At 34.7% G+C, this 27,614-nt stretch overlaps 1 protein-coding gene across 3 annotated transcripts in view; it reads left to right on the top strand.

The window, feature by feature from the left end:
• The window catches only part of ATF1 (activating transcription factor 1), a 40,253-nt gene extending 12,949 nt beyond the window's left edge, over positions 1–27,304 (top strand). For 2 of the 3 annotated variants that reach the window (XM_074225927.1, XM_074225926.1), the window contains 6 exons: positions 12,617–12,745; positions 16,183–16,283; positions 19,277–19,407; positions 21,288–21,470; positions 21,575–21,734; positions 23,556–27,304. In XM_074225927.1, coding sequence (XP_074082028.1) covers positions 12,617–12,745; positions 16,183–16,283; positions 19,277–19,407; positions 21,288–21,470; positions 21,575–21,734; positions 23,556–23,700 — 849 coding nt within the window. In that variant the 3' untranslated portion in view covers positions 23,701–27,304. The remainder of the gene's footprint in view (positions 1–12,616; positions 12,746–16,182; positions 16,284–19,276; positions 19,408–21,287; positions 21,471–21,574; positions 21,735–23,555) is intronic. The other variant, XR_012476120.1, reaches the window with a different exon arrangement.
• The last annotated feature ends 310 nt before the right edge of the window (positions 27,305–27,614 follow it).

The raw sequence follows: 27,614 nt of genomic DNA, 5'->3' as shown, positions 1-27,614 counted from the left end.
AATGAGGCTGGTGACTTCGCACTGCACCCCCTCACTCAAATCCAATTCATATGCTTGATATGGAACCACCTCCCTGATGTCATGGTCTTTGAAAATGAAGGACAAACCATTAGTCCCTGCCTCGTTTCTTTTTCCATCCAAATATTGCTGTTGAAATAGAAGACTTAAATATATATATTAATGATCCTTTGACTATTTTAACCCTCAGTCTTGTCAACTTCTCTGATCTATTATTCATCTTCTATTACTATTCCTCAGCTACACGCAGGGATGGTCATATTTATTAAGATAAATTTAAAAACAATTTATTGTGAACTTAAATACTAAATAAGAACATATTCAAAGTGAAAGAAGAGGGTTACACATGCATGCAGCCACAAATGTACTATTTGTTTCTCTCTCCTAAATATGCCACAAATTCAACATTTTATTTTTGGAGTTGTCATCCACAATAGAAGAAAACAGAGGGAAGGTCAATGCAGCTGACTGACCTTCCTTCTGTTTTCTTCTATTGTGCATCTTCTAAAATACTTCACTGTTCTTTTTAAAATTTTGGTAATCTTAACTTCTTCCCCACCTCTCTCAATCCTCCACTTCCCCAAATTGAAAAAAATAACAAAAATATAACAAAATATAACAAAAATATAACAAAATATAACAAAAAATAACAAAAACCCTTGTATCAAATACCTTGTCAAGTAAAACAAATCCCCCATTGACTACCTCTGAAATACTATATTTCATTTTGCACTTTGAGTTTATCTACTCTCAGGAGGTTGAAAACATTTTATCATTGGTCCTCAGAAAACATGATTAATTATTATATAGATCAGAGTCATTGAATATTATCTGTTTTTCTTTACTGTGTTATTATATAAATTGTTCTTCCAGTTCTGCCTCTTAAATTTGCATATAAATCTCCTAGGTCTATCTGAAACCTTATATTTCATCACAATATAATAATAATAATACTCTTTCTCACATCCCATAATTTGTTCATATATTCCCCTAATGGATGAATACATCCTTAGTTTTGTTTGCTTATACAAAAAGCTACTATAAATGTTTTTAACAGCACAGGTCTTTCTATGATATCCTTGGGGTAAAACTTAACAATGATCACTAAGGGGGCAACTAGGTGGCACAGTGGATACAGCACCGGCCCTGGAGTCAGTAGTACCTGAGTTTAAATCCGACCTCAGACACTTAATAATTACCTAGCTATGTGGCCTTGGGCAAGCCACTTAACCCCATTGCCTTGCAAAAAACCTAAGATAGTAATAATAATGATAATAAAAACAATGATCACTGTGCCAAAAGAAATACAAATTTGCTTTCCAGAATAGCTGAATCAATTCACAGCCCAATCAGCAGATCAAACTTGATACTTGTTACCTTCACAGTTGACATTTTTGTCAATCTACAGGGTAGAGAACCTTTGAGAAGTTTCTATTTGATTTTCTCTAAAAGGATTTGGAGTGCTATTTCATTGTCTTGATAGCTTGGATTTGTGCCTTAGATAATTTCCTATTTATATCATTTGACTTTATTAGGTAATGACTCCCTCCCTAATAGTTAAATCAATTTCTGGAGAAACTTATTATAAATATTCATAAATTTTGTAAAATTTAGGAAATTACCATAAAAATTCATAAATTTTTGTAAATAGTGATAAATTTCTTCCCATTTGACTGTTTAACTTCTCATTTTGCTGAATTTATCTTCCTTTAGGTTTTTTTTTTAACAAGGCAGTGGGGTTAAGAGACTTGCCTAGGGTCACAAAGCTAGGTAATTGTTATGTGTCTAAAGACCTGATTTGAATTCAGATCCTCCTGACTCCAGGGCCAGTGCTCTATCCACTGTACCACTTAGCTGCTTCCCTAACTAATTTTTTCCCAATGGTTAACTCCTTCTCTTGATTCAGTACTGGATAATTTTGGATTTTTTTAAAAAGGCAGTGGGGTTATGTGACTTGCCCAAGGTCACACAGCTAGGCAATTATTAAGTGTCTGAAGTTGGATTTGAATTCAAGTCCTCCTGATTCCAGGACCAGTGCTCTATCCACTACGCCACCTAGCTGCCCCCCAGTACAGAATAATTTTGATGATTCTTTATAGCATTATTTAAAATTTGGTCGTGTTAGATCCCCTGCTTCCATTCTATTTGTTTTTTGAGATTCTTGATGTTTGAATGAGTCATTCCAAAAAGAATTTATTAAGCATTTCAGATGTGCCATGTACTATAATAAGCTCTGAGAATTCAAAGAAAAGCAAAAAAGAGAGTTAAAAGGAAGTGGAGGCACCAGCTGTAGATGGCCTTTTAAATCTTTAGAATTTAGACCTGAAAGGGAGAAGAGATAAAGGACAATAGCTAATTGGGATGGATGGATCAGATGAAAGTTTTTTTTAAGAATGAGACAAACTTTAGGATGTTTGGGGGCCATAGAGAAGCATCAGTTAGACTGAGAGAGACTGACAATTAAGAATTGGTCTAATAGAGGGAACACAGTATGCTGAAGAAGACAGGATAAAACTAGATCATTTGTGTATATAGAGGGTTTTCTTTGCCAAGAAGTGCTACTTCTTCATGAGACAGAAGAAAAAGTGATGGATAATATATATTTAAGTGATGCTGGATGGGGAGGAGAGAAGGGTGAGTTCTTGGTAAACTGCCTCAGTTTTTTCAGTGAAATATGATTTGTTCTTGGACTTGAAATGTCATGAGAGATTTGATGAAAGATAAAAAGATTTGGAAAAACTGCTTTGGTCAGTGAGATGGTGAATAAGGGAAGGAAAAAAAAAGTATTGCCTTGCTGCAATGAATTCCAAATTGAGATTATGTAGTATAAATTCGTAGTAGAGTTTGGTCAGCAATATTTTGTGATTTCACTAGTATGGGAATAGCTGCAAAGGCAGTAGATGGGAATCTTCTGAAGTTGGCATAACCTGGCATGACATGATTGACAATAAGGGAACAAGGGATTTGAAAGCAAATGATAGTCTTGATTCACCAAGAGGTCAGATTAGGGAAGGAAAGAGTAATAAGGATGAAGAATGTGATTAGACAGAAAGAGGTATAGAATGCTAAAAGATGAATAGATAAATATTTCAGAGTTAATCAGCATGAAAGTACACTACTTGTGGTTAAGGGCAAGATCATCAAAGGCTTTGACCATTTCTGAGTAAATTGAGGAATTGAGAAGTTTGGATTTTTAAGGAGTATCAGTATATATGTTGAAGCCCTCTATCTTGAGGGCTAGAAATGGAAAGAAAAGACTGAACTCATTGAGGAAAGAAGGAAAATGTTCTAAGTAACTAAGGTAACTAAGAACTTCCAGAATGTCTTTTAGGTGATCAATATGGATTGAATGAATTGTAAAGGAGGAGAAATTACTGAGTAGAGGAGTAGAGGAAGGAGGAGTCTGGATACGACAGTATTGAGCAAAAAATATTCTGTCTCTCCTATCATGGAGTAAGGGGAGATATGGTTGAAAGTGCAACTAATCAATGCTGGAAAGGGTGGCCAGGGAAGCTGGGTCATGAAGAGGGAACCAGGTCTCCATGAGTTGAAGAAATTGAAGGTCATATGAAAGAAAGTGTTTTTACTATGGAACAGGCATTTCACATCCCACAGTGGGAGGGAGGAGTAGAGCTGGAATGTGTAGAAAATAAGCTTTTGTTCAGTATTTAAACTGTGCCAGGTACTGGGGAGAAAGATACAAGCAAAAAAAAAAAAAAACACCTGTCCTTGTCCTCAAAGACAGATTCTACTGAGGAGCTGAAGATCAAGGGATGGGGTTCTAAGTACCATCATGAAGGCAGGCCAGCCTAGAAGAGAATGGAAGGTGGATGGGGGTAAATGAGAATGAACTTTGTATAATGATATAATGGGGACTCATAAATACTGCAGTGGGGAAAGTATGATAGAGTGAGAGAAGTCTAACCCTTGAGAAATGTATATAGTGACTGGAGAGAAGTCCATTGAGGGATGCAGGTGATTAGACTATTCATGACTATCCTTTGCTGTCCAGCCATGTGGAACATGGTGATATTGAATCTTGTGAAGCCCAGGAAGTCTACCTCACAGATAGAGTAGGTGAGGGTATTCAGAGTAAAGGGTAGGAACTGGCAATTGGAAGTATCAGATCTTTATCAGAGAAATTTGTTGAAAACATTTTCTTCAGCTGTTTCCCTTGTAACTCTTAAATGCATTTTTTTTGGTGCAAAAACTTCAGTTTTTCAAAATTTTTTTTATCTTTAAGTATTTATCTTTTAAGTTATCAGTTGTATTGGCATAAAATTGGCAAAATAATTTCTAAGAATATTTATTATTTGTTGTGAATCCTTAATTTTTAATTTTGCCAGTTTATTTTTTAAAATCAGATTAATATTGATTTATCTATTTTATTTTTCAGAAAATCAAAATTCCTGCTTTTATTTATCACTCCTGAAGAATTTTCTCCTCTTTGATTTTAGGAATTTCTATTTTTGTATTTATTTGGTTCAAGGAAAAAAAAACATCTAACAGTCTAGTTTTTTTACTTGCATGCCCAATTCATTCTCCCTCTCACCCCACCCCTCTCTCTTTTGAATTAATGAAAATGTTGAGGTAGATAGTTTTCCACAGGGACTGCTCTTGCTATTCCCAAAAGTTTTTGTTGTTTCATTGTTGTAATTTTTAAAAATAAATTTATTTCTTCTGTAATTCTTCATTAAAATTTAAAGCTTTTCGACATTTTTATTAAAGTGTTAGTATACTGTGGACAGCAAATGATATGATTAATACTTCTGCTTTTCTGTATTTGTTTAGAAGTTCTTTATGTCATTGCACATTGTCATCTTTTTTGTTAGGGTGTGTTGTTAACCTTAGAAATATTTATATCCTTTTTGATTCTCTTTCAGTAATTGATAGGTTGTCTTATCTAACTTTAGTGAAATTATGGTCTGGCCCTTATAGTATTTTTTCTTTTTATCCTTTTAGTTTTGCCAAGGTCTGAAAGGAATACATTGAACTCCCCCCCAAAATTATTTTACTGTTGATTTCTCTTTATGTTTCATTTACATTTACCTTTACCTTTTTGTATTTAGATGATAAGCCAGTAAATATATTTATCATTGTTCAGTCACGCCCAACTCTTTAGCATAGATGGTAGAGTGGTTTACCATTTCCTTCTCTAGTTCATTTTACAGACAAGGAAACTAAGGGTTAACAGGGTAAAGTGATTTGCCTAGGATCACAAAGCTAGTAAGTGTCTAAGGTCATATTTGAACCCAGGAAAAAGAGTGTTTCTGACTTTAGGCCCAGAATGTATCTTCTGCTATCTAGCTGCCCGTTAAATGTATTCTTAGTTTTAATATTGTTTCATTGTCTTATTGCTTTGAATCATAATATGTCCTTTCTGCATATCTTTTAACTGTCCTTATAGTCACCTTTTCTTTTGTTTTTAAATTTATTTATTTTGAATTTTACAATTTTTCCCCTAATCTCGTTCCCCCAACAGGCAGTCTGTTAGTCTTTACATTGTTTCTATGGTATATATTGATCTAAGTTGAATGTGAAGAAAGAGGAATCATATCCTTAAGGAAAAAACATCAAGTATAAGAGATAGAAAAATTACATAATAAGATAACATGTTTTGTTTTTGTTTTGCTTTTTTAAATTAAAGGTCTAAATTTGGTCTTTGTTCAAACCACAATTCTTTCTCTGGATACAGATGGTATTCTTCATTGCAGATACCCCAAAATCATGCCTGATTGTTGCCCTGATGCAATGATCATTATCCCATTTTGCTGTTAGGGTGTACAGTGTTCTTCTGGTTCTGCTTCTCGTTCAGCATCAATTCATGCAAATCCTTCCAGGCTTCCCTGAATTCCCATCCCTCCTGGTTTCTAATAGAACAATAATGTTCCATCGTATACATAGACCACACTTTATTAAGCCATTCCCCAATTGATGAACATTCACTCAGTTTCCAATTCTTTGCCACCACAAACAGGGCTGCCATGAATATTTTTGTACATGTGATGTTTTTACCCTTTTTTCATGATCTCTTCAGGGTATGGATCCAGTAATGGTATTGCAGGATCAAAGGGTATGCACATTTTTGTTGTCCTTCGGGCATAATTCCAAATTGCTCTCCAGAAAGGTTGGATGAGTTCACAGCTCCATCAACAATGTATTAGTGTCCCAGATTTCCCACATCTCTTCCAGCATTGATCATTGTCCTTTCTGCTCATATTGGCCAGTCTGAGAGATGTGAAGTGGTACCTCAGAGATGCTTTAATTTGCATTTATCTAGTATAGTCATTTTTTCCAAGAACATTAGTGCACCATTTTCAATTCACCAGAGTATAATGGATTCTACTCTAGCCCTTCATTTTAACTATTAATTTAATTCAGATATGTACATTGTAAAGGGTATATATATATTGGTTTTTATTTCCAATCCGTTTTTTCACCCTCTTCTATATTACGTATGAGTTCATCTGCTTACATTCATAGTTGTTATTGTTCTTAGGTATTGTTTTACCCTCCTTTTACAAGTTTTACCTCTTATTTTCCTTTTTCCCCCCAATACCTTTTTCTTTATAAAAAGATAAGAGTTCATCATTTAGCAGCTTAAGTAGCTTAACTTAGCTGAAAGACTTCAGTCAAATTTTTCAGCAAAGTATTCAGTGATTTACATAATAGGTTGTGTATTTGCCTGTTCAAGCATATCTCCCTAACAGGAATCTGAGAAACTTAATTGTTTCACGTAGTGAATTTTGTCTCTTCAAGGCTTATACATTACTCACAGAATATAATGTCATAATTTTTTAAAAATTTAATGTTTTAGTCTTTTCCCAAATACCTATAAAGACAATTTTGAACATTTGTTTTTTAATGGTTTTGATTTCCAAATTTTTTCCCTTCCTTTCCCCCATCCCTCAGATAGTAAACAATTTAATAGTTATACATGTGTAATCATGCTATTCATTAAAAAATATTTCCATATTAGTCATTTTGTGAAAGAAAATAGATGAAAAGAAAAAATAAATGAAAGTATTGTTTTATTTGCATTCAGATTCTATTTGTTCTTTTCTGGAGGTGGGTGGCATCTTTTATCATGAATTGTCTTAGATCATTGTTTTCCTGAGAATAGCTATCATTCTTGGTTGAGCATCATACAGTATTGCTATTATTGTGAACAATACGCTTCTGGTTCTTCTCGCTTCACTTTGTATCCATTGGTATAAGTCTTTCCAGGTTTTTCTGAAATTAATCTGCATATCATTTCTTATTGCACAGTCAGATCCCATTACAATCATATACCACAATGTGTTCAGTTATTCCCTGGTCAGTGGGCATCCCTTCAATTTCCAATTCTGTGCCACTACAAAGCAAGCTGCTATAAATATTTTTGTACAAATTAGGTCCTTTTCCTTTTATCTCTTTGGGATACAAACCTAGTAATGATACTGCTTAATCAAAGAGTATAGCGTTTTATTACCCTTTGGGTATAGTTCCAAATTGCTTTCCAGAATAGTTGGCTCAGTTCACAACTCCACCACCAATGCCTTAATGTTGCAATGCTTCCACATTCCCTCCAACAATTACCATTTTTCTTTTATGTCACATTAGCAAGTCTAATAGGTATGAGGTGGTACTTCAGAGTTGTTTTAATTTGCATTTCTAGTGGCTATAGATACCTTTGATTTCTTCACCTGAAAACTACCTGTTCATATCCTTTGACCATTTATCATTTGGGGGAATGACTTCTATAATTATATATTTGATTCAGTTCTCTATATATTTGAGAAATGAGGCCTTTATCAGAGAGACTTGCTGTAAAAATTGTTTCCCAGTTTTCTGCATTTCTTCTAAACTTGATTAGTTATAAATCTTAAATTCAGCTAATTATCAATATGCAGTAGATTTTTTTCAAAGTTAAAGAATGAAATTTAGTGATCCTTCCATCTATTTTCCAGAGTAATTCTTAACTAAATTATTAAACTGATAGTTTGTATTTAGGAATGGAAGTAATGATTACTAGACTCTGGCATGACTAAAGTACATGAAGTCATTCTAAGATAGCTAAGTATTCTTTTTTTAAAAAAGTAACTTCATTTCCATTTTTAACTTGGTGGATGAGATAAAGAGCCATAGACATAGGATTTCCTTATGGTGAAGAGACCCTTTTTATATTCTCCTGGACAAGATGGAGAAACTGGAAGATATTCAAATCAGGTAGTTGTTGAGCAGTGTAGTATTATTAGCTAATGGAGGTCAATGCAATGGAATAATATGCATAATGCCTATTATGTGCCAGACTCTGTGGTAAGCTCTTCATCATTACCTCATTTGATCTTTACAATAATCCTGGAGATAGGAACTTTTAATATCTCAACTTTACAATTGAGGAAATTGGGTAAGTGATTTGCCTAAGGTCATACAGCTAGTCTGGGGCCTGATTTTAACTCTAGTCATCCTGACACCAGACCTTGGATTCTGTGCTTTATGGTGCTACTAGATGATAAGCATTTCTCCTTACATGCCACAGAACAGTGTCCTTTTTGTTATTTTCCTCAGTGACTTGGATAAAAGCATAGCGGGACAGTTGTCATATGTGGTTGACACAGCTGGAAGGACCGAGTAAAAGATCCAGGGTCCTGGAAGATCTTAATAGATAGGAATAATGAGCCTAAACTATACATGAACCCAAATTTTAAAAATTTATCATAGAAATACAGATTGAGGGGAATTTGGTAGAAGTTATAGAGAATCATAAATTCAGAATTGTAAAAGACTAAAGCCACTTGAAACCAACCCTGACTTTACAGCAAAGGGTACTCAACTAGTATCTAAATTGGAATTTGAACCCAGGTTTTCCTGACTCCAAATCTGTATTCACTATATTCACTGGAGTATGCCATTTCTCATAGGTGGCAAGATCAGTTTTAGCTGACCATAAGCTTAATATTAGTTAGTATTGGTCATGTGACTGCTTCCCCCCATGTATACTAAGGCTTAATTTTTTTAAAAAAATGTTCTGGAAAAGAAGAATCCATAGTTCCATTGTGTTCTGCACTGGTCTGACTTCATCTAGTTATGTTCAGGTACAGGGACCTTGATGAGCTATATCTGGAGAGAGGGAAGTGACTAGAATAGTGAAAGGAGTTTGGATCCTAATGTTCTATGAAAAATAGTTGAAAATTATTCATATTAGCCTGGAGAAAAGAAGCCATGGAGTATACCTTGCATTTTTTTTCAAAAAGAATCAATGACTTGGCTGATGAGGGAACTGAATCCTGGAGAGGGAAAGTGATTTAAACCACTTCTTTTTGTTTTTAATTTTTATTTTAATGCAGTAGGGTTAAGTGATTTGCCCAAGGTCACATAGCTAAGCAGTTATTAAGTACTGAGGTCAGATTTGAACTCGGGTCCTCCTGACTCCAGGACCAGTGCTCTATCCACTACGCCACCTAACTGCGCTGCCCACTTATTCTTTAATATTAAGTTATTTAGCTTCCAATTAATTTTTAGTTTATCTTTCTATAGCCCTTTATTTCATGTAATTTTTGTTGCATCATTTTCTGAAAAAGATGCTTTTAATATTTTTGCCTTTTTTGCATTTGATTTTGGTTTTGATGCCCTAGAACAGGGCTGTCCAACATTACTTTTAAGTTTTTATTGAAACACTAGACAATATATTTTGATTTACCATTTTAGTGAGAGCTCTGTAGTAGCTCAGCTTCGTTTATTAAAACATTTTGTAAACCCACAGGTGGGCTGCATTTTGGACAGCCCTGCCTAGAACATGCTTCAATTTTTGTGAGTGTGCCATGTACTGCAGAGAAAAGGGTATTTTCCTTTCTGTCCCCATTCAGTTTTCTCCACAGATCTATCCTAAGTTTTCTAAAAATTGTTTATTTTTGTGGTTAGATTTATCTAATTCTGAGAGAGGAAGGTTGAGGTCCCACTATTATAGTTTTGCTATCTATGTGTTCTTGCAATTTGTTTAGCTTCTCCTCTAAGAATTTGGGTGCTATACCAGTTAGTGCATATATGTTTAATAATGATATTACTTTATTGCCTGTGGTATATTTTAAGAAGATGTAGTTTCCTTTCTTATAAGGGAAAATGATTTGGGAAAGTATTGTACAAATCTTAAATTAAGGACTATCTTGTGAAAAAAGCATTGGACTTTTTCTCAATAGTTTCAGAGAGAGGAAGGAAAAAAGTAGAAATTAAAGGAAGCCAACTATTTATTGACTCCTTATATATGAAAGAACTTTTTAACAATTAGAAATATCAGAAAATGGGGGAAGCTAGGTGGCGCAGTGGATAAAGCACTGGCCCTGGAGTTGGGAGTACCTTGGTTCAAATCCTGTCTCAGACACTTAATTACCTAGCTGTGTGGCCTTGGGCAATCCACTTAACCCCATTTGCCTTGCAAAAACCTTAAAAAAAAAAGAAATATCAGAAAATGAAAGAGGTATTACCATATAAAATAATGAATTTCTGGTACCTAGAAGTGTTTAGGCCCTCAACTTGATTTTTTTGTTTTTTTTCCCTTAAGTCAATGGGGTTAAGTGACTTGCCCAGGGTCATATAGCTAGGTCATTATTGAGTGTCTGAGTTTGGATTTTAACTCAGGTCCTCCTGACACCAGGGCTGTTGTTCAATTCACTGAGCCAACTAGCTGCCCTCTCAATTTGATTTTGATAAAAGAAGTCTCATGCTTTGACTAGGAGAGTAGATTAGATTAGATGACATTTAAATTTTCTGTGATTCTATGAAATTACTGTAACAGATTTGTAGACTTTGTACCTGACTACTAGTGGGCAAACATTAATTTAATTCAATTATCTGTCTCTTAATATCTCATTAAACTTAGAAAGTCTTATTTTTATGGATTTCATAATTTTGTTTTGAATGGAAACTGATTATCTTTCTTTTGAATTTTAATGTATATGAAAACATCCATTAAAAAGTGTGATGATTTTTCTGAATTTCTTGTCATAAAATATCATTAAGAAATTCATATGACTAAGGTTAGAATTGTTTAAATTCTTTAATAGCAAAAGAGAAACTTTCATTGACAGGAAGTTTTAGTGAAGGGTAATAGTATTTATGATGCTTTGGTAAATCCTGATTAATGCAGGCAATTTGCTTTCCATGTTCTTTGATCTCCTGGAGTTTGAACATTTGTTTGTTTAATCAGTATTTCTTAAGCTACTATATATGTTTTGTGTTAAGCCATAGGGACTCCAAAAGAAACTTTGCCATAGCCCTTGCCCCAAAGTAGAGGGTCTTGCACTTGTGTCAACTGTTGGGTTTGTTTTTGTTTATAAAATAATACCAAAGAGGCTACATCCTTGACCCTCTTGGGCCCCCCCACCTCGCTTAGGCAGTCTTATCAACATCCAGGTCTGATATGAATGGTATCTCTACCTACAGTTACTCTATCTACAAATCTACCTACAATTCCCACCATTCTGATATTACAACATCTTTGGATTCAAAAGGAAAGGGATAATAAATTGCTAATAAGTTGTGTGTATTTATAGTTCCATCTCATGTCCCTTTCTTTATATTCCCTTAGCCACTGCTTTTCTTCTCATACTTGATTCCTGGAATAGCCTCCTGTTGGCCCTGCCCCTCTCTCTATTCCTTACCGTTCGTTCTACTACTTTCACTTTCCTGCCTGTGTAATTTGATCAGGCTTCTAGGGTGGCACTCAAGGCCCTCCACAGTCTAACTCCAACCTCACTTTCCAGGTTTCTCTATATTTTCCATCATGAACTCTTTGTTCCAGCCAAAATATACTTATTCACTGTTCCTAAATTCACCCTCCTCTACTGACCTCTGTGCCTTTGATCTCCAACTATAGCAATGAAAGCATCATTATTCCAACTAGCTTAGTAAATGATTTGCTAGCTTTTTCTCCTGGCTGTGAAAAAAAAAAGAAAGGAAACCAAGTATACTCCTAGTGTATTCCCTTCCTAGAATGTAATTCTTTGTCCTTTAGGAGTCATTCCCATGAAACCTTTCCTAGTGCCCTGTTCTTTCCCTTCATTTCTTCTACATTATGCTTCTCCTCATAGTAATAATACTTTGTATATGTCTAATTTGAATTATAATCATTTATGTCCTATTCCTTTTACCCTATTAGATTGTAAGTTCCTGAAGTGCAAAAACTCTATCCTAGTCATTTTTATATCACCAACAGAATGTAGTTGATAAGACTAAACTTGGTATAGTTGGAAAGATTGCTGAACTTGAAGCCAGGATCCTGGAGTTCCAGTCTTGCCCCTAACACTAGTCATATATCCTTAGACAAGTCACTTCATTTCTCTGAACCTTAGGGAAATCAGCTCAATGTTATGATGAAATTAATGTTCAAGTTGCTAAAGAACTAGATTCAGGGTTCTTTCTTGCAAGGATAGGGAATAGGAGGAGGGTAATGATTCCTCCAGGGGGTAATAGTCCTTTTACCTTTGCTGTTTTCCAAACTAGCAAAAAGTAATTTATAACAAGGCTCAAATATATACAATTCCCATTATTAGGATTTTGTGTGTTTTTTATGCATAGGTAAAATAAATATTCTGTTAATTAAATTTATATTTATTTGTAGATGTCACTAAGAGGAGCTGCACCAATGACAGTTGTACATCTTCCTGGAGAACAAGTACAAAGTCAGGGGGTCATCCAGACTGCTCAGTCATCTTCAGTAATCCATCCCCCACAAGTACAGACAGTGCAGGTAACTGAAAACTTGGCCCATGTGGTACAGATTGTGAATTGTTTTGTCCTGAATTTTACCTGACATTTTTTTACCTGATATTCTTATGGTCTCATTATAACAATATAAGTGGTGTGATCTGCTTAGAAATCAGCTAGTGTAACAAGGGAAAGCAAATTTTGGTTGTTTTTTTTTTTTTTTTTTTGCAGGGCAGTGGGATTAAGTGACTTGCCCAAAATCACACAGCTAGGTAATTATTAAGTGTCTGAGGTCAAATTTGAACTCAGATCTTCCTGACTCCAGGGCCGGTGCTCTATCTACTATGCCACCTAGCTGCCCCTGAAAGAGGGTACTTTTCATTTGTAACTCTTGCAAATCCACATTATATCACCCACAGAATGTAGTTGATGAGACTCAACTTGGTATAAAGAATAGTGGACTTGAAATCAGGATCCTGGAGTTCCAGACTTGCCATGACACTAGTCTTAAATCCTTGGACAAGTCACTTCATTTCTCTGGACCTTACTAATACATAGGGAAGTCAGCTCAGTGTTGTCATGAAATTAATGTTTAAGTTGCTAAAGAACAGATTCTGGGCTCTTTCTTGCAGGGGTATTATTATTATTATTATTATTATTATTATTATTATTATTATTATTATTATTGTCACCATGGATAGGTGGACTCAAATTTTAAGGGGGAAAAATAGATTTTAAAGAGGAAACTTGCAAATACAGTGGTAAAAAGAATATCCTGGTAGGCAAGGGGAGGCTTGAAGTGAGAATCCTGTGCAGGTGAGGAAATAAAGATAAGTGTTTCTTCTTTGTTTACCCTGAAGACCAAATTCATATTTGGTATGGTAAAAGAGGGAGTCTTAACTATTGACCATTAGTCATCAGTAGAGAAGTGGGACGGGAGCAAGAACAGCTCATGAAGGGTAGCACATGGGAAATAAACTGGCAGGTAGTAACTTGGTCCTTTGAGGAGTCCTTTATTTTTGTGCCTTGCCTCTGCTCAACTCAGTATTGGGGAATTGTACTGCAAGGAAATGACCTGTGCAGAGGTAAGTCTACACCAAGGACCTGTAGGGTCAATACAAGCAATCTGGGGGTGAAGATCACCAACAACTAAGACAGTCTGGGAAGACCTTCTGTAGGAGGGACCAGAGGTAAATGGGGGGGGGGGGTGTGGATCTGAAGGTCTGAGTAGAAGCTGAGGGGCAGCTAGGTAGTGCAGTAGATGCAGTAGATAGACCACCAACCCTAGAGTCAGGAGGATCTGAGTTCAGATGTGTCCTCAGATACTTAATAATTACAAAAAACAGCAGAAGCTGGGCTTCTGGAGTGAAATGATTTAGCCAGGAACTAGGAGGAGGCGCATGGCAAGAAGGCAAGACAAGAAGCATTTGTTGTGTTTGCTGAATTCCAAGTACCATGCTGAGTGCTAGGGACACATATACAAGCAAAAAGATCATCCCTGCCCTTGAGGAGCCACCTAGCCTCCCACCTGCTTGCTTTTGCTATAATTTCTAACTTCTTTATAAATATCTAAGGGGTTATAATGTTAGGGTTCAAGAGTAATAGTTTCAGGGACAGCTTAGTGGGTCATAGAGCTCTAGTTTTGGGGTCAGGAGGACCTGAGTTCAAATTTGACCTCAAACACTAGGTGACCTTGGACAAGTCACTTAAATCCAATTGCATCCCCAAAAGAGAGAAAAAGTTATTACTCAGGGCAGCTAGGTGTCACAGTGGATAAAGCACCGGCCCTGGAGTCAGGAGTACCTGGGTTCAAATCCGGTCTCAGACACTTAATAATTACCTAACTGTGTGGCCTTGGGAAAGCCACTTAACCCCATTTGCCTTGCAAAAACTTTAAAAAAAAAGTTATTACTCTCTGATTCAATATTTTGAATGGATTGTTAAAATGTCTTTTGCATATCTTTTCCATTCAAAACTTCTTGAAAAAAATTTTTTTAAGTTTTTATATATACAATAGAACATAAAAAGAAAAGTCTTAATGAAACTGAAGATCTCTTTCACATCACTTCATGGGGGTTTTGCTTTTCGGGTTTTTTTTTTTTTATCTTTTGCAAGGCAATGGGACTAAGGGACTTACCCAAAGTCACACAAAAAAAATAAAATCTACCCACCTGGAACAGAAATGCAATTCATCAGAAAGTAAAATTAATCAATTGGAAAAGGAAACACAAAAACTATAACTGAAAAAAATAAAACACTAAAACTTAGAATTGGACAAAAGGTACCACTACTAAGGCTTCTTATGCCTTAGTGTCATCTAGACTCCTCACTATGTCTCCATCTGCATATCCAATCTATTGAGTTCATTTCCAGGATCAAAAACTAAACACTCTTTGGTACATCAACCCTTCATATTCTGCCCCCTCAGTCTTCTCCACACTTTGTACCATTGCTTCTCCAGGTGCTCTTTGATCCATTGACGCTGACCTCCTTGCTCTTGCCCAGATTTGCCCTGCAATCTTTCCTCCCTGGAGTACTCTCTCCCTTTTCTTTTCTTCTTCTTGGCAGAAATGTCCCAGGTAAAATCCAACCTTCTATAGGAATCTTTTCCTTTCTAGTACCTTACATCTATTGATTATTTCTTTTCATCCTGTATCACTTGTTGGCTTCCATATTGTTTTTCTTGTTAGATTTTGAGGCCCAAAAGGTCAGAGACTATCTTTTTCCTTTTATCCTGTGATGACCACCCTGTTTCACTGAATGACTATCTCTAGTTTTTATATATGAAATTACTCTATTTCACATAGTTGATTAAAGTGCTTTGCTGTTTAATCAATTGGATTATATGTAAATGACAGAAAACTACATATGGAAAACTTATTATGTTTGCCATCATGATGGCAGGCACAGAGCATTATGATTATACCTTATTGCTTTGGTCTTTGAGGGAAATACGTATTAGCTGCCATCACAGACAGGCATTCTGTTCTAATGACTAAACCAAGAGGGAGAAACTTTTAGGGACCTTTCCATTGGAGAATATTTGCAGGTAAATTTAGAATAACATGCTATCCATTTCTAATTAGGAGTTAATAGTTAATTATTTTAGTATTGCTTAAAATAGTATTAAACATGTTGGAATATAATCTCATTTCTGTTTGACATTTAAAAGGTGCTTTTTCTAATTTACAATAATTTGCAACGACATAACATTTTTATTGCAGTTGCAAATACTTGATGTGTTCATTGAGAGATGCTTTAATATTAATATATTTTGAGTAATATACATAACTTTCAGAGGAATAAAAACTGATACTTTTCAGGATTCTTATGTTCAAAATCAGATTCTGCCATGTAAGTGCATTTGGAGTTGTGTCTGATTTTTCTTACTGTAATAGTATGAAAATTAGGTTTTATTGGAAACCTCTTGAATATTTTACTTGTATTGTTAATCATCATGAAATGAAATTTCCTTTTTAGGTATCATCCTGGTCAGATAGTGAAGATTCTCAGGATTCATCTGATAGCATAGGCTCTTCACAGAAAGCTCGGGGGATTTTAGCACGGCGCCCATCTTATAAGTAAGTATTGTTACAGAAGTTTTTTCATTTATTAAATTCCAAAGTTTACATAGTAAATTTGATATAGGAACTTATGCTGTGAAACTTAGTAGAAACTAAATTATGTAAAATAATAATCATCATCCATAGAACATTTTCTTTAAAAAGAGCACTGAATGGGCGGTGGCTAGGTGGCACAGTGAATAGAATGCTGCCCTGGAGTCAGGAGTACCTGGGTTCAAATCTGGCCTCAAGACACTTAATAATTATCTAGCTGTATGGCCTTAGGCAAGCCACTTAACCCCATTGCCTTGCAAAAAACCTAGATAGATAGATAGATAGATAGATAGATAGATAGATAGATAGATAGATAAAAAGAGCACTGAAGACCAGAGTCACAAATGAGCAGTTTAACTGCAAGTTACAGATAGAATTTATTTCAATCAAAAAATAAGCAAGCTATATGTAATGAAAATTTGCAATTTCATGTACCATCTTTTTTTGTATATGGAAATGTCTATTTTATGTAACATTTACAATTTCAATTTTTTAAAAAAAAATTATCACCAAGCTTGACCATAAAACAAGCCTCTATTAAGCATCTGTTTGGGTCCAGACACTACTTGGAGTACTATATAATATTATCTCATTTGATCCCCACAACAACCTCTGTGGTTGAGGGTCTGTTGACTCTAGGGAAAATACTCTATTTGACTCCCTTCTTTGCAGAGGTAGAGTACTATACCCTGAAGATGACATCCGACTTTATTTTCCTCTTTGTTTTAATGATAAATGCTTCACTGTGGAAGTAGGTAGGGGTTGGTATGGAGGGTGGGAAAGAAGAGAAACCACCAATACATTGGGAAATCTAGGTACATAATAGAAGTTTATCAGAGATATTCAATACAAAACAAAAACAAATTTCTCAATCAACAGCTTCCAGCTGCTGCATTAATTTGTGCAAAAACTTTTCAAATTAATGCAATTTTAATGTTTAAAATTTTGTGATCTCTCTCTCTCTTGTTTGGTTAAGAATTCTTCTCCAAGGAAAGTGCCATCCACATCTAGGGAAAGAGCTATGGAGTCTGAATGCAGACTAGGGCATACTATTTTCACTTTGAAATTTGCTTTATGTTTTTTCTTTTTCATGTTTTTTTCCTTTTGTTCTGATTCTTTTCTTTGCAGCATGACTAATATGGAAATATGTTAAACATGATTGTACATGTATGAACTATTTCAGATTACTTACTCTCATGGTATGGTGGAAGAAAGAGAATAAGGTAGAAAAATGTGGGTCTCAATCCTACAAAAAAATGAAAGTTGAAAACTATTTATATGTAATTGGAAAAAAAACTCTTTTAGAACACTATACCAAGGTAAGATCAAAAATGGATACAGGATGTAGTCATAAAAGACAATATTATAAGCAAACTAGGAGATGAAAGAATAGTTTACCTGTCAGATCTATGGAAAGGGAAGCAGTTTATGACCAAGGAAAAGATGGAGAACATCATTAAAAGCAAACTAGGTAATTTTGATTACATTAAATTTAAAATCTTTGGGGGCGGCTAGGTGGCGCAGTGGATTAAAGCACGGGCCCTGGAGTCACGAGTACCTGGGTTCAAATTGAGTCTCAGACACTTAATAATTACCTAGCTGTGTGGCCTTGGGCAAGCCACTTAACCTCATTTGCCTTTCAAAAAACCTAAAAAACAAAGCAAAAAACAAAACAAAAAAAATTAAAATCTTTTACAAAAACGAAACCTCTGTAACCAAGATCAAAAGAAATGTAGTAAATTGGGAATCAGTTTTTACAACCTAGTATTTCTGAAAAAAAGATTCATTTCTAAAATATATAGAGAGAACTGAGTCACATTTATGAAAAAAAAGCAAAAAAACAAGCCATTCCCCCATTGACAGATGGTCAAAGGATATGCAGAGGCAGTTTACAAATGAGGAAATCAAAACGATCCATAGTCATATGAAAAATTGCTCTAAATCATTATTGATTAGAGAAATGCAAATTAAAGCATCTCTGAGGTGTACCACCTCACACCTCTCAGACTGTCCAATATGACCTGAAATGACAGTGATCAATGTTGGAAGGGATGTGGGAAATCTGGGACACTAATACATTGTTGGTAGAGCTGTGAACTCATCCAGCCTCTCTGGAGAGCAATCTGGAATTATGCCCAAAGGACAATAAAAATATGCATAACCTTTAATTCAGCAGTATCACTACGTGGGTCTATACCCTGAAGAGATCATGAAAAAAGAGTAAAAACATCCCTTGTACAAAAATATTATAGCAGCCCTGTTTTTGTAGTGCCAAAGAATTAATTGGGGATTGGTTGAACAAACTGAAGTATATGTATGTTATAGAACACTATTATAAACCAAGAGGTTTATAACTCAAGGGAATTCCATGAATTCAGAAAAGCCTGGAAGGATTTGCATGAACTGATACTGAGCAAGATGAGCAGAACCAGAAGAATGTTGTACACCCTAACAGCAACATGGGAGTGATGAACAATCTCATTTCATCATTACAACAATCAGGGACAATTTTGGGGTATCTGCAATGGAGAATAATACCATCTGTATCCAAAGAAAGAACTGTGGAGTTTGAACAAAGACTAAAGACTATTATTACCTTTAATTTAAAAAAAAGATATCTTATGTAATTTTGCTATCTCTTATATTTTATTTTTTTCCTTAAGGATATGATTTCTCTTTCAACACATTCAATTTTGATCAATGTGTAGCATGGAAACAATGTAAAGACTATCAGACTTCCTTCTGTGGGGGTGGGGTGGGAGGGAAGCGAGATTGGGGGGAAATTGCAAAATTCAAAAAAAGATTAAAAATGTCTTTTAGATTAGTTGTAGTAAGTTTTCAAACTACTAAGAAAAGATATGAGAAGTTAGTTTGAATGAACATTTGCAAAAAAATAATTCATATAAAATCTTGATTTCATCAATGGTGAGTAAATGGAATTCTGTTTTTTTCCACAGAAAAATATTGAATGATCTTTCTTCAGAAGACACCAGAGATAGGAAGGGAGAAGGAGAAAACCCTGGAGTTTCAACAGTCACATCTATGTCTGTCCCAACTCCTATCTACCAGACTAGCACTGGACAATACAGTATGTAAATGAATTGTTATTCTTCCTTCCTTAATGAAGAAAACCAATGATATCACATTGTCTCTGTTTGCATGTGTATTGAATTTAAGTGAGGCAGAGTTGCAAAAATTTTACAACTTCACTATCTTTTCCTGATCTTTGGAGGCCAGTGGCAGTACAAAAGTCTGGATTGGTGATGGCCCTGAGATGCAAATAAAGTTAGATAATCTAGACTAGACTTTTTATTTGATACATGGGCTTATCCTAGTTACCAGACAATTTATACCTTAGCTTTTGGTGCAACCAGAAGCTATCATCTGGATTAGAATAAAATGAGAAAAACCCTTTCTGTAACTGGCTTCTTGTAGAACTTTTGTTTCTGCCACTCAAAAAATTGGTTAAATATTTGGCAGGTTATTAAACATCCTGAATTTTAGAATTTCATGGAGGATTATTTTTAAACAGTATCGTGTATCTGTTACATGCAGAGTCTTGTGCTTTTCAGTGTTCTAGGGGAATTAAAATCCACTAACCATAGGAAAATTGGCAGGGGAAGTACAACCAACATAGGTAACAGTATAGAAAGATAAGGAAAAACACAAATATCACCATCTGAGAAAGCCCTTTAATAAATCAGTGTCATGGACTTTTATGGCTATTATAGCTTAACAGTTTATTTTATATCTACTCTTTTCCCTAAGTAACATTTTCTTTGCTTAACAAATTGGGTGTTGCTGGATGTGGCAAAGTAATTGTTTTGTTTGCATTTTTTTCTGAGCAAATGGTTAATTTTTAATAAAGTCCTCTTGATGTATTACTATTAGCTATTAATGAAAGTAAGCATTAGGTTGGAAATAATCTACTTCTTGGTTATTAATTCTCTGCCTGCTGGTCCTTAAGTCTAGCCTTAATCTATTTGATTATGGGGGGGGGTTGTTTTTTTTTGCAAGGCAATGGGTTTAAGTGACTTGCCCAAGGTCACACAGCTAGGTAATTATTGTGTCTGAGGGCAGATTTGAACTCCAGTCCTCCCAACTCCAGGGCTGTTGCTCTTATCTGCTGTGCCACCTAACTTCCCCAATCCATCTGTTTATTAAGTCTGCTAATGAACAACAAACTGTGATACACACACACACACACACACACACACACACACACACGTGTGTGTGTGTGTGTGTGTGTGTGTGTGTGTGTGTAGAGAGAGCAAGAAGAGGGTTGTGCTCCACCAGCCAGTGACAGCTGCATATAGAAATGCTTGAGGGGTGCTAGGGTGAAGAAGAGAAGGAGGAATTCAGAAACACAGTGGTAGAAATGGCAGTTTAAATTTCCCATTCCCTTTGTGCAACTTTCAGGGTATATATCTTTTGACACCAAGAAAGAAATCAAGAATATTTATAATGTTTTCCATTTAAAGTATATAGCATATATATAGCAACCAAGCAATATTAATATTGAATAAGTTCTCTTACTGAGTGGGAAAAAAAATGAGGGTAACTTTCATTTTTCTTTAGCAGGTCACATCTGGAAAGTAGGTTTTTTTCTTAACCACCATCCATTTGCCTCGAAGAGGTGAAGAAATTCAGAATTCATTACAAAGGAAGTTCCATGAAGCCATACTTAGGCCAGAATCTTACTAAGTAGAAATCCTTCTAGACCTTCTCTAGTGACTAAATAAGAACCATTTGTAATCATCATCATCATCATCATCATCTGTGTGCAAATAGTGCCATTAAGTATAGATTTGAAAATGCTTTAACTGACTTAATCATTTTCATAATACTGTAAAAATTATAAACCTGAACCTATCCTATAGGAATTATGAAATACTGGTTACTTCATTTGTAATAATCTACTGGAAAAAATAAACTACCTATTATTCCATTTTCTCCCTCTAATTAAAGTTGCGATTGCCCCAAATGGAACATTACAGCTGGCCAGTCCAAGCACAGATGGAGTTCAGGGGCTGCAAGCATTAACAATGACAAATGCAGGCAATACTCAACAAGGAACAACAATTCTTCAGTATGCACAGACATCTGATGGACAGCAGATACTTGTCCCTAGCAACCAAGTGGTTGTACAGAGTAAGCATACTTTATTTTTATTTTTCTATATATAAATATATACATATATACACACACACACAAATACTTTTGAATATCCTTTAATACTCCTTTTAACTATGCAGCTGCATCAGGAGATATGCAGACTTATCAGATTCGTACTACACCAGCAAATACTAACCTTCCACAGACTGTAGTAATGACATCTCCAGTCACTATAACATCTCAGACAACCAAAACAGATGATCCTCAGATGAAAAGAGAAATAAGATTGATGAAAAATAGGTAAGTGCTATGAAATATGTGATTTACCTTTAAGAAAATTTTAAATTTCCACAACTTAACATTGTTGCTGTATAGAACAAAACTTTTTGGTCTCAAGACCTCTTTATAGTCTTAAAAATTATTGAGGACTCCATAGAGCTTTAGTTTATATATTTGTTTTATCTATCACTATTTACCATATTAAAAATTAAAACAAACTTTTAAAATATTTATGAAATGTTAAAACATTTTTAAGAAAAATAACTTTTCTAAAATAAAAAGAGTGATCTGATTATCTATAAACATTTTGTAATCTGCCATTTATACTGTAACATGCTGTATTTTCTTATTTCCTGCACTATCTTTTTTTTCTTACTTTCTTTACTTTTTAATCAGCTATAGTTCTGCTAGCTGAGAGTTATTACTAAGTTAGCATACATTTTGTAAGAAATGTGAGGGGGTGGCTAAGGTGGCGCAGTGGATAAAGCACCAGCCCTGGAGTCAGGAGTACCTGGGTTCAAATCCGGTCTCAGACACTTAATAATTACCTAGCTGTGTGGCCTTAGGCAAGCCACTTAACCCCATTTGCCTTGCAAAAAAACCTTAAAAAAAAAAAAAAGAAATGTCTTTCATCGGGAAAATATATGGCATAAAACAAGATAGTAGCCCAATCCCATAGTACCTATGAGAGATAATAACTTTGTTTTCATTGACTATTAGACCATGTCTGGTTTGTTCACAATGATTGAATGAGGCACTTTGGACATCCTTTTCTGAACTATTGGCATCCACACAATGTGAAGAGAATTCAAGCAAGTAGCCAAGTGTCTATGGTGAATTCATGTGAGGACATGGACAAAAGGAAGGGGAGGTCTGTTAATCACCCTTCTAAGTTTTGGGTCATTTGCTCATTGATTAGCAACTTTTAAACAAGTCAGTTTAATATATCAAGGAACAGTGGAAAGGATCCCTTAGGTTGACATAGATGCATGAATATTTACATTCATTTAGTCTGGTTAAAAACTTAAGTGAAATTCAGATATATACAGCACAGAGTAGTGGTACAGTAGATGGAGCACTAGGCCTGCAGTATGGAGCATCTGAGTTTAATCCATCCTCAGTCACTTACTAGGTATGTGACCTTGGACAAGTCTCTTAACCCTTTTTGCCTCAGTTTCTTCATTTGTAAAATGAATTAAGGGAAGGAAATGATAATCCAATTTAGTATCTGCCAAGAAAATGGGGTTATGAAGATTTGGACACAACTAAACAACAAAAATCCAAATTATACTCTTGTCAGTAACAACAGAACAGGCATGATTGCCATGATCTACTAGTCAAAAAAGAAAATGAAGTTAGTCTGACTGACTGAATTCCATTTTTGTCTCCTTTGGCATTGCATAGATATTCCAGTGAGTATAGGAGCTCCCCACAGACTATTCCTCAGTAAATGATCATTTTGCTTCCTCTGCTGCACATGCATTTCTCTGATAACATCCCTGTGTGCCATCTTTCCTCTATGATTTTTTTGTTGCCTGTGGACTTACTGATTACTTTATGCCTAACTTGTAACTTATACTTTTCCATTTCTCTTTGGATAACCTACAACTTTAATTCTTTGGAGAATGTGTTTTTTGTATATTTTTAGCCATATAAAAAACTTTTGATGTTTAAAATAATGAACCTTTGTTTGAGGGAGAAACTTGGGATAATTAAAAATAATGAATAGTTTCATAAATTCATTCCACAACATTATTTTATTTAATTTAGGGCTCATCTCAACTGACCTTAATGATGTCCATGAAGTTAATTTTATTTGATTGTTTTTATATTTAAATATAGAGAAGCTGCTCGAGAATGCCGTAGAAAGAAAAAAGAATATGTTAAGTGTCTGGAAAATCGAGTGGCGGTCTTGGAAAATCAAAATAAAACTTTAATAGAAGAATTAAAAACTTTAAAAGATCTCTACTCCAATAAAAGTGTCTAAAAAGAAGATAAACAAATTTTATAGACTTACCTGAAAATTAAATGGATTTTCTTTTTATATGGAATTTTATAAACTCAAAAGGTCAAAAATGAAACTATTAGAACTAGGAGTTGCACCATAAAGACTAAAGATTTTATTTACAAAATGCTGGTGATAGTAACTAATGAAAGTAAGAGGACTTCAAGCAAACTCCTGGCACAACTGGAACCTCTATTGGAATTAACATTAACAGTGGTACCTGAAGAGAACATGAATTCTTGACAATTTGAACTTCCTAGATAGTAGTTATCAACAAAGTTTGCAATTGAGACAATTCATTAATGGAAGTTTGATGGGGGGGGTGTTAACCAACATTTACTGGTATAGATTTTCATTACTTAACTAGGTTCAGAAATATGCCCTTTACAATTGTTTATGTAAATATTTTTTGTCTGCCAATATTCTAAACTGCAGATTTGAATCTAATGCGTTGTAAAATGTATAAATTATGTGTACTTTGCTTAACTGTCAAGTCTTTGAAATGATCTTTTAAAAAAAATGTTTATTTGCAAGAGGTTAGCAGAAAAAAAACCAGGGCATAATCATTTTTCCAGTATTGTCTTTCAAGATATCCAAGCCACATGAAGGGAAAATGACACTTTCAAAGAAGTATTCCAGTCATTTTATATATAAACATTTTAGTAAACTGGACAGAACAGTATAAATATTTGAGAGTTTTTAAAAAATAGTATTGATTTTGCTTTTTTTGGGGTATGCTAACTTTCCCTAAATGGATCATAATAAATCATGTGCTGATTCTACATGCAGCTGATATGCATTACTTTTTCTACTGTGCTTTAATAGAAAGAAATGTTTACAAGCCCCTAAAATTATTTTAGAGGATTTTCAAAACTCAGCTCAAGATACATACCAAAGTATTTTTCCAAGAGGGTTTTCTAATCAAAATCTAATGTAGGGCTTATCAGTTTAAAAATAATGCAATTTTAAAACAATTATTCATGTAGAAAATATTTTGTGAGGTAATAAATTGTACCTTTGTAAGAAAAAGTGACTATTTTTATATAGTTAATCTTCATAAATTCTAAAGTTGTGTTTTTATGCATATCTATCTGTTTATACAGTTTTTAGTAAAAAAAATATTTTGTCTCAGATTATCATTTTTATATTTTCATGGGGAGTAAGGTTTTTTGAATTACAAATATTTGAAAATTATGTGCATTTCTGTATAATTAATATGAAATCCAAAATATATTGTTAGTACATCAGTACTTCTGTAATCAAGCTATTCATTTTTGAGCTTACCTACAAGAATATTGTCAGCTCCTAATATAATATGTATCTTTTTTGTCTTATTCCTGTAAAAATTAAAGGGCATTTGAGATGATCAAGACTGTTGGATATGGAAATTGGAAGAAAAGTTGAAACATCAATGACAATCAGTTCATTGCTACTTATGGTTTCACCAGTTATTGATACAGAACCTTTTATCCTAGTCATAATACTTTGACTTATTGCGTGTTTGGACTTGAATAAGAAATGCAGCTAGTGAGAAAAATTAGCATGACATAGGAGCAAACACTATTTGTTGTATGAGGTTTGAAGAAAGTCAGACTTATCTGATCATATCAGTGAAGTCTTCATGGACAAGTTGCTATTTGGGCTGCCTTTTGAAGGATGCGTAGGATTTTAGGAGGTGGAGAGTTGGGGGAAGAGATAGGAAATGACATAATAAAAAGTTACAGAGTTGTAGGTAATGAAGGATACATATGGGCCACCATTAATTCTCTGTGAGTTAAATTAATATAAGAGAAGTAGTATGAAGTTGAGAAAGGCTTCTTTAAGGAGGTTTTTTGGGGGGGCAGTTGAAAGGCAATGGGGTTAAGTGACTTGCCCAAGGTCACATAGCTAGGTAATTAATGCATGAGGCCGAATTTGAGCTCAGGTCCTCCTGACTCCAGGGTGGGTGCTCTATCCATTGTGCCACCTAGCTGCCCCGGAGTTTTATTTTTAATAAAAACTTGAAATCCTTTTTTGAGCAAGAAATCCTGGTTGGTTTTTTTTTTTTTTGAAAGATTTTACTTAGGGGGCAGCTAGGTGGTGCCGTGAATAGAGCACCCACCCTGGAGTCAGGAGTACCTGAGTTCAAATGTGGCCTCAGACACTCAGTAGTTAACCTAGCTGTGTGGCCTTGGGTAAACCACTTAACCCCATTGCCTAGCAAAAACTAAAAAAAAAAAAAATTGAATTTTACAATTTTTTCCCCTGATCTTGCTTCCCTCCCCCCACCCCCAGAGAAGATAGTCTGTTATTCTTTACTTTGTTTCCATGGTATACATTGATCTAAGTTGAATGTGATGGGAGAGGAAAACATTTCCTTAAGGAAGAAACATAAAGTATAAGAGATAGCAAAATTACATAATAAGATAATGGTTTGTTTTTATCCTAAAGTTTTCTTAATGAAAAATTTGATTTTGTCAATTTTGTTCCATCAAGTTATAGACTTTATAGATCAAGTTATTGATCTTACAGTTATATCTGCTTTCTGTTAAATTTCAAAATTCTCTGAGCTGCCACAAATCCTTTAAGAGATAACATAGGTAGTATATTAATATAGGCCAGATTGAAGGCAAGGAATTGCCATATAAATTATTGAAGTAGTCCTGAACTAACAAGAGTTTGCAATTAGTACAGTGAAAGGTTGTATTTTATGCAAAAAATGTCTTTATTATTTATCAAAGAACTTTTTTGCTAACAAAGAGGTGGTGTTTCACTATTTAAAAATTTTTAATAGAAGAGTTATACATTTTTTAGAATAGCTAGCTATAGGTCTTATAGCTTGCTATAATTTGATACTTGGCTTCCTTTAGAAAGTATTTGACCAGTAGACACCAAGAAAAAATTGTGGAAAACAATACTTGAATTTAGAAAACACCATTGGAGTTTCCATGCCTGAAACTAATTTTTTTATTAATATTTTATTTTTCCAATTACATATTATAAAAGGTTTTTTTTAACATTTCATCCACATGCATATGCATATTTTTAAGTTATATAACTTCCTTCCTCCCCTCCTCCTATCAGCTGCAATATCAGGTGAATATTGTACATACATATTTGTGTTTAAATTTTTCAGTAAGAGGAATTAGGATTAAGGAAAAAGAAAGAAATCCATGAGAGAAATTTTAAAAGTAAATTTAGTGTTTGCTCAGATTCTGTAGGGGTTTGGGTTTTGTTTTGTTTCAATTTTCTTCCTCTGGATGCAAATAATATTGTCCCTCAGCTGGTCTCCTAAGGTTGTCTTAGCTCTCTGAACTGCTGAGAGAAGCTTCATCCATCATGGTTGATTAACTCACAATATTATCTATTATCTACCACATCTACCAGACAACATCTGGGTGCTAGGAATACAGAAAGAATTTCAAAAGGTACTCCCTGTGTTGAAGAAACATTCACACTGGAAGGCAGGGTTACCAAGCATAGCTTGATTAAAATAAACTATGTGGACTGTGACTGGGAATATCAGGATAGCCTTCATGGAGAAGGTGGTCCCTGAGCTGAACCACGTGAAAGAAGCTTCAGGTAAGGAGAGAGGCAAAGACAAGAAGATTGGAAAAGGGTGATAGCAAATATACCAATTTGAATAGAACAGGGAATGAAGGCAAATATTATGCATTATTTTTGTAAAGGGGTAGGTTGGGGTTACATTATGAAGAGTTTTAAAAGCCACATAAGTGTTTTTATCCTAGAAATAGTGGGAGTCAGTAGTGAGAGGAGAGGCATGGCCTACACTTTGTAAATACAATTTTACAGCTGTGTGGAAGCTGAATTGGGAGAAGAAAGATTAAATGCAGGTGGAGCAGTTAGGTTACTTTTGTATTGGAATGAGAATGGCCATGTGAATAGAGAAAATAGGG

Source organism: Macrotis lagotis, chromosome 2 (assembly GCF_037893015.1).
Source record: "Macrotis lagotis isolate mMagLag1 chromosome 2, bilby.v1.9.chrom.fasta, whole genome shotgun sequence".
NCBI lineage: Eukaryota > Metazoa > Chordata > Mammalia > Peramelemorphia > Peramelidae > Macrotis > Macrotis lagotis.
The sequence above is the reverse complement of the archived record's forward strand: the minus strand, read 5'-3'. Positions and strand labels throughout refer to the sequence as shown.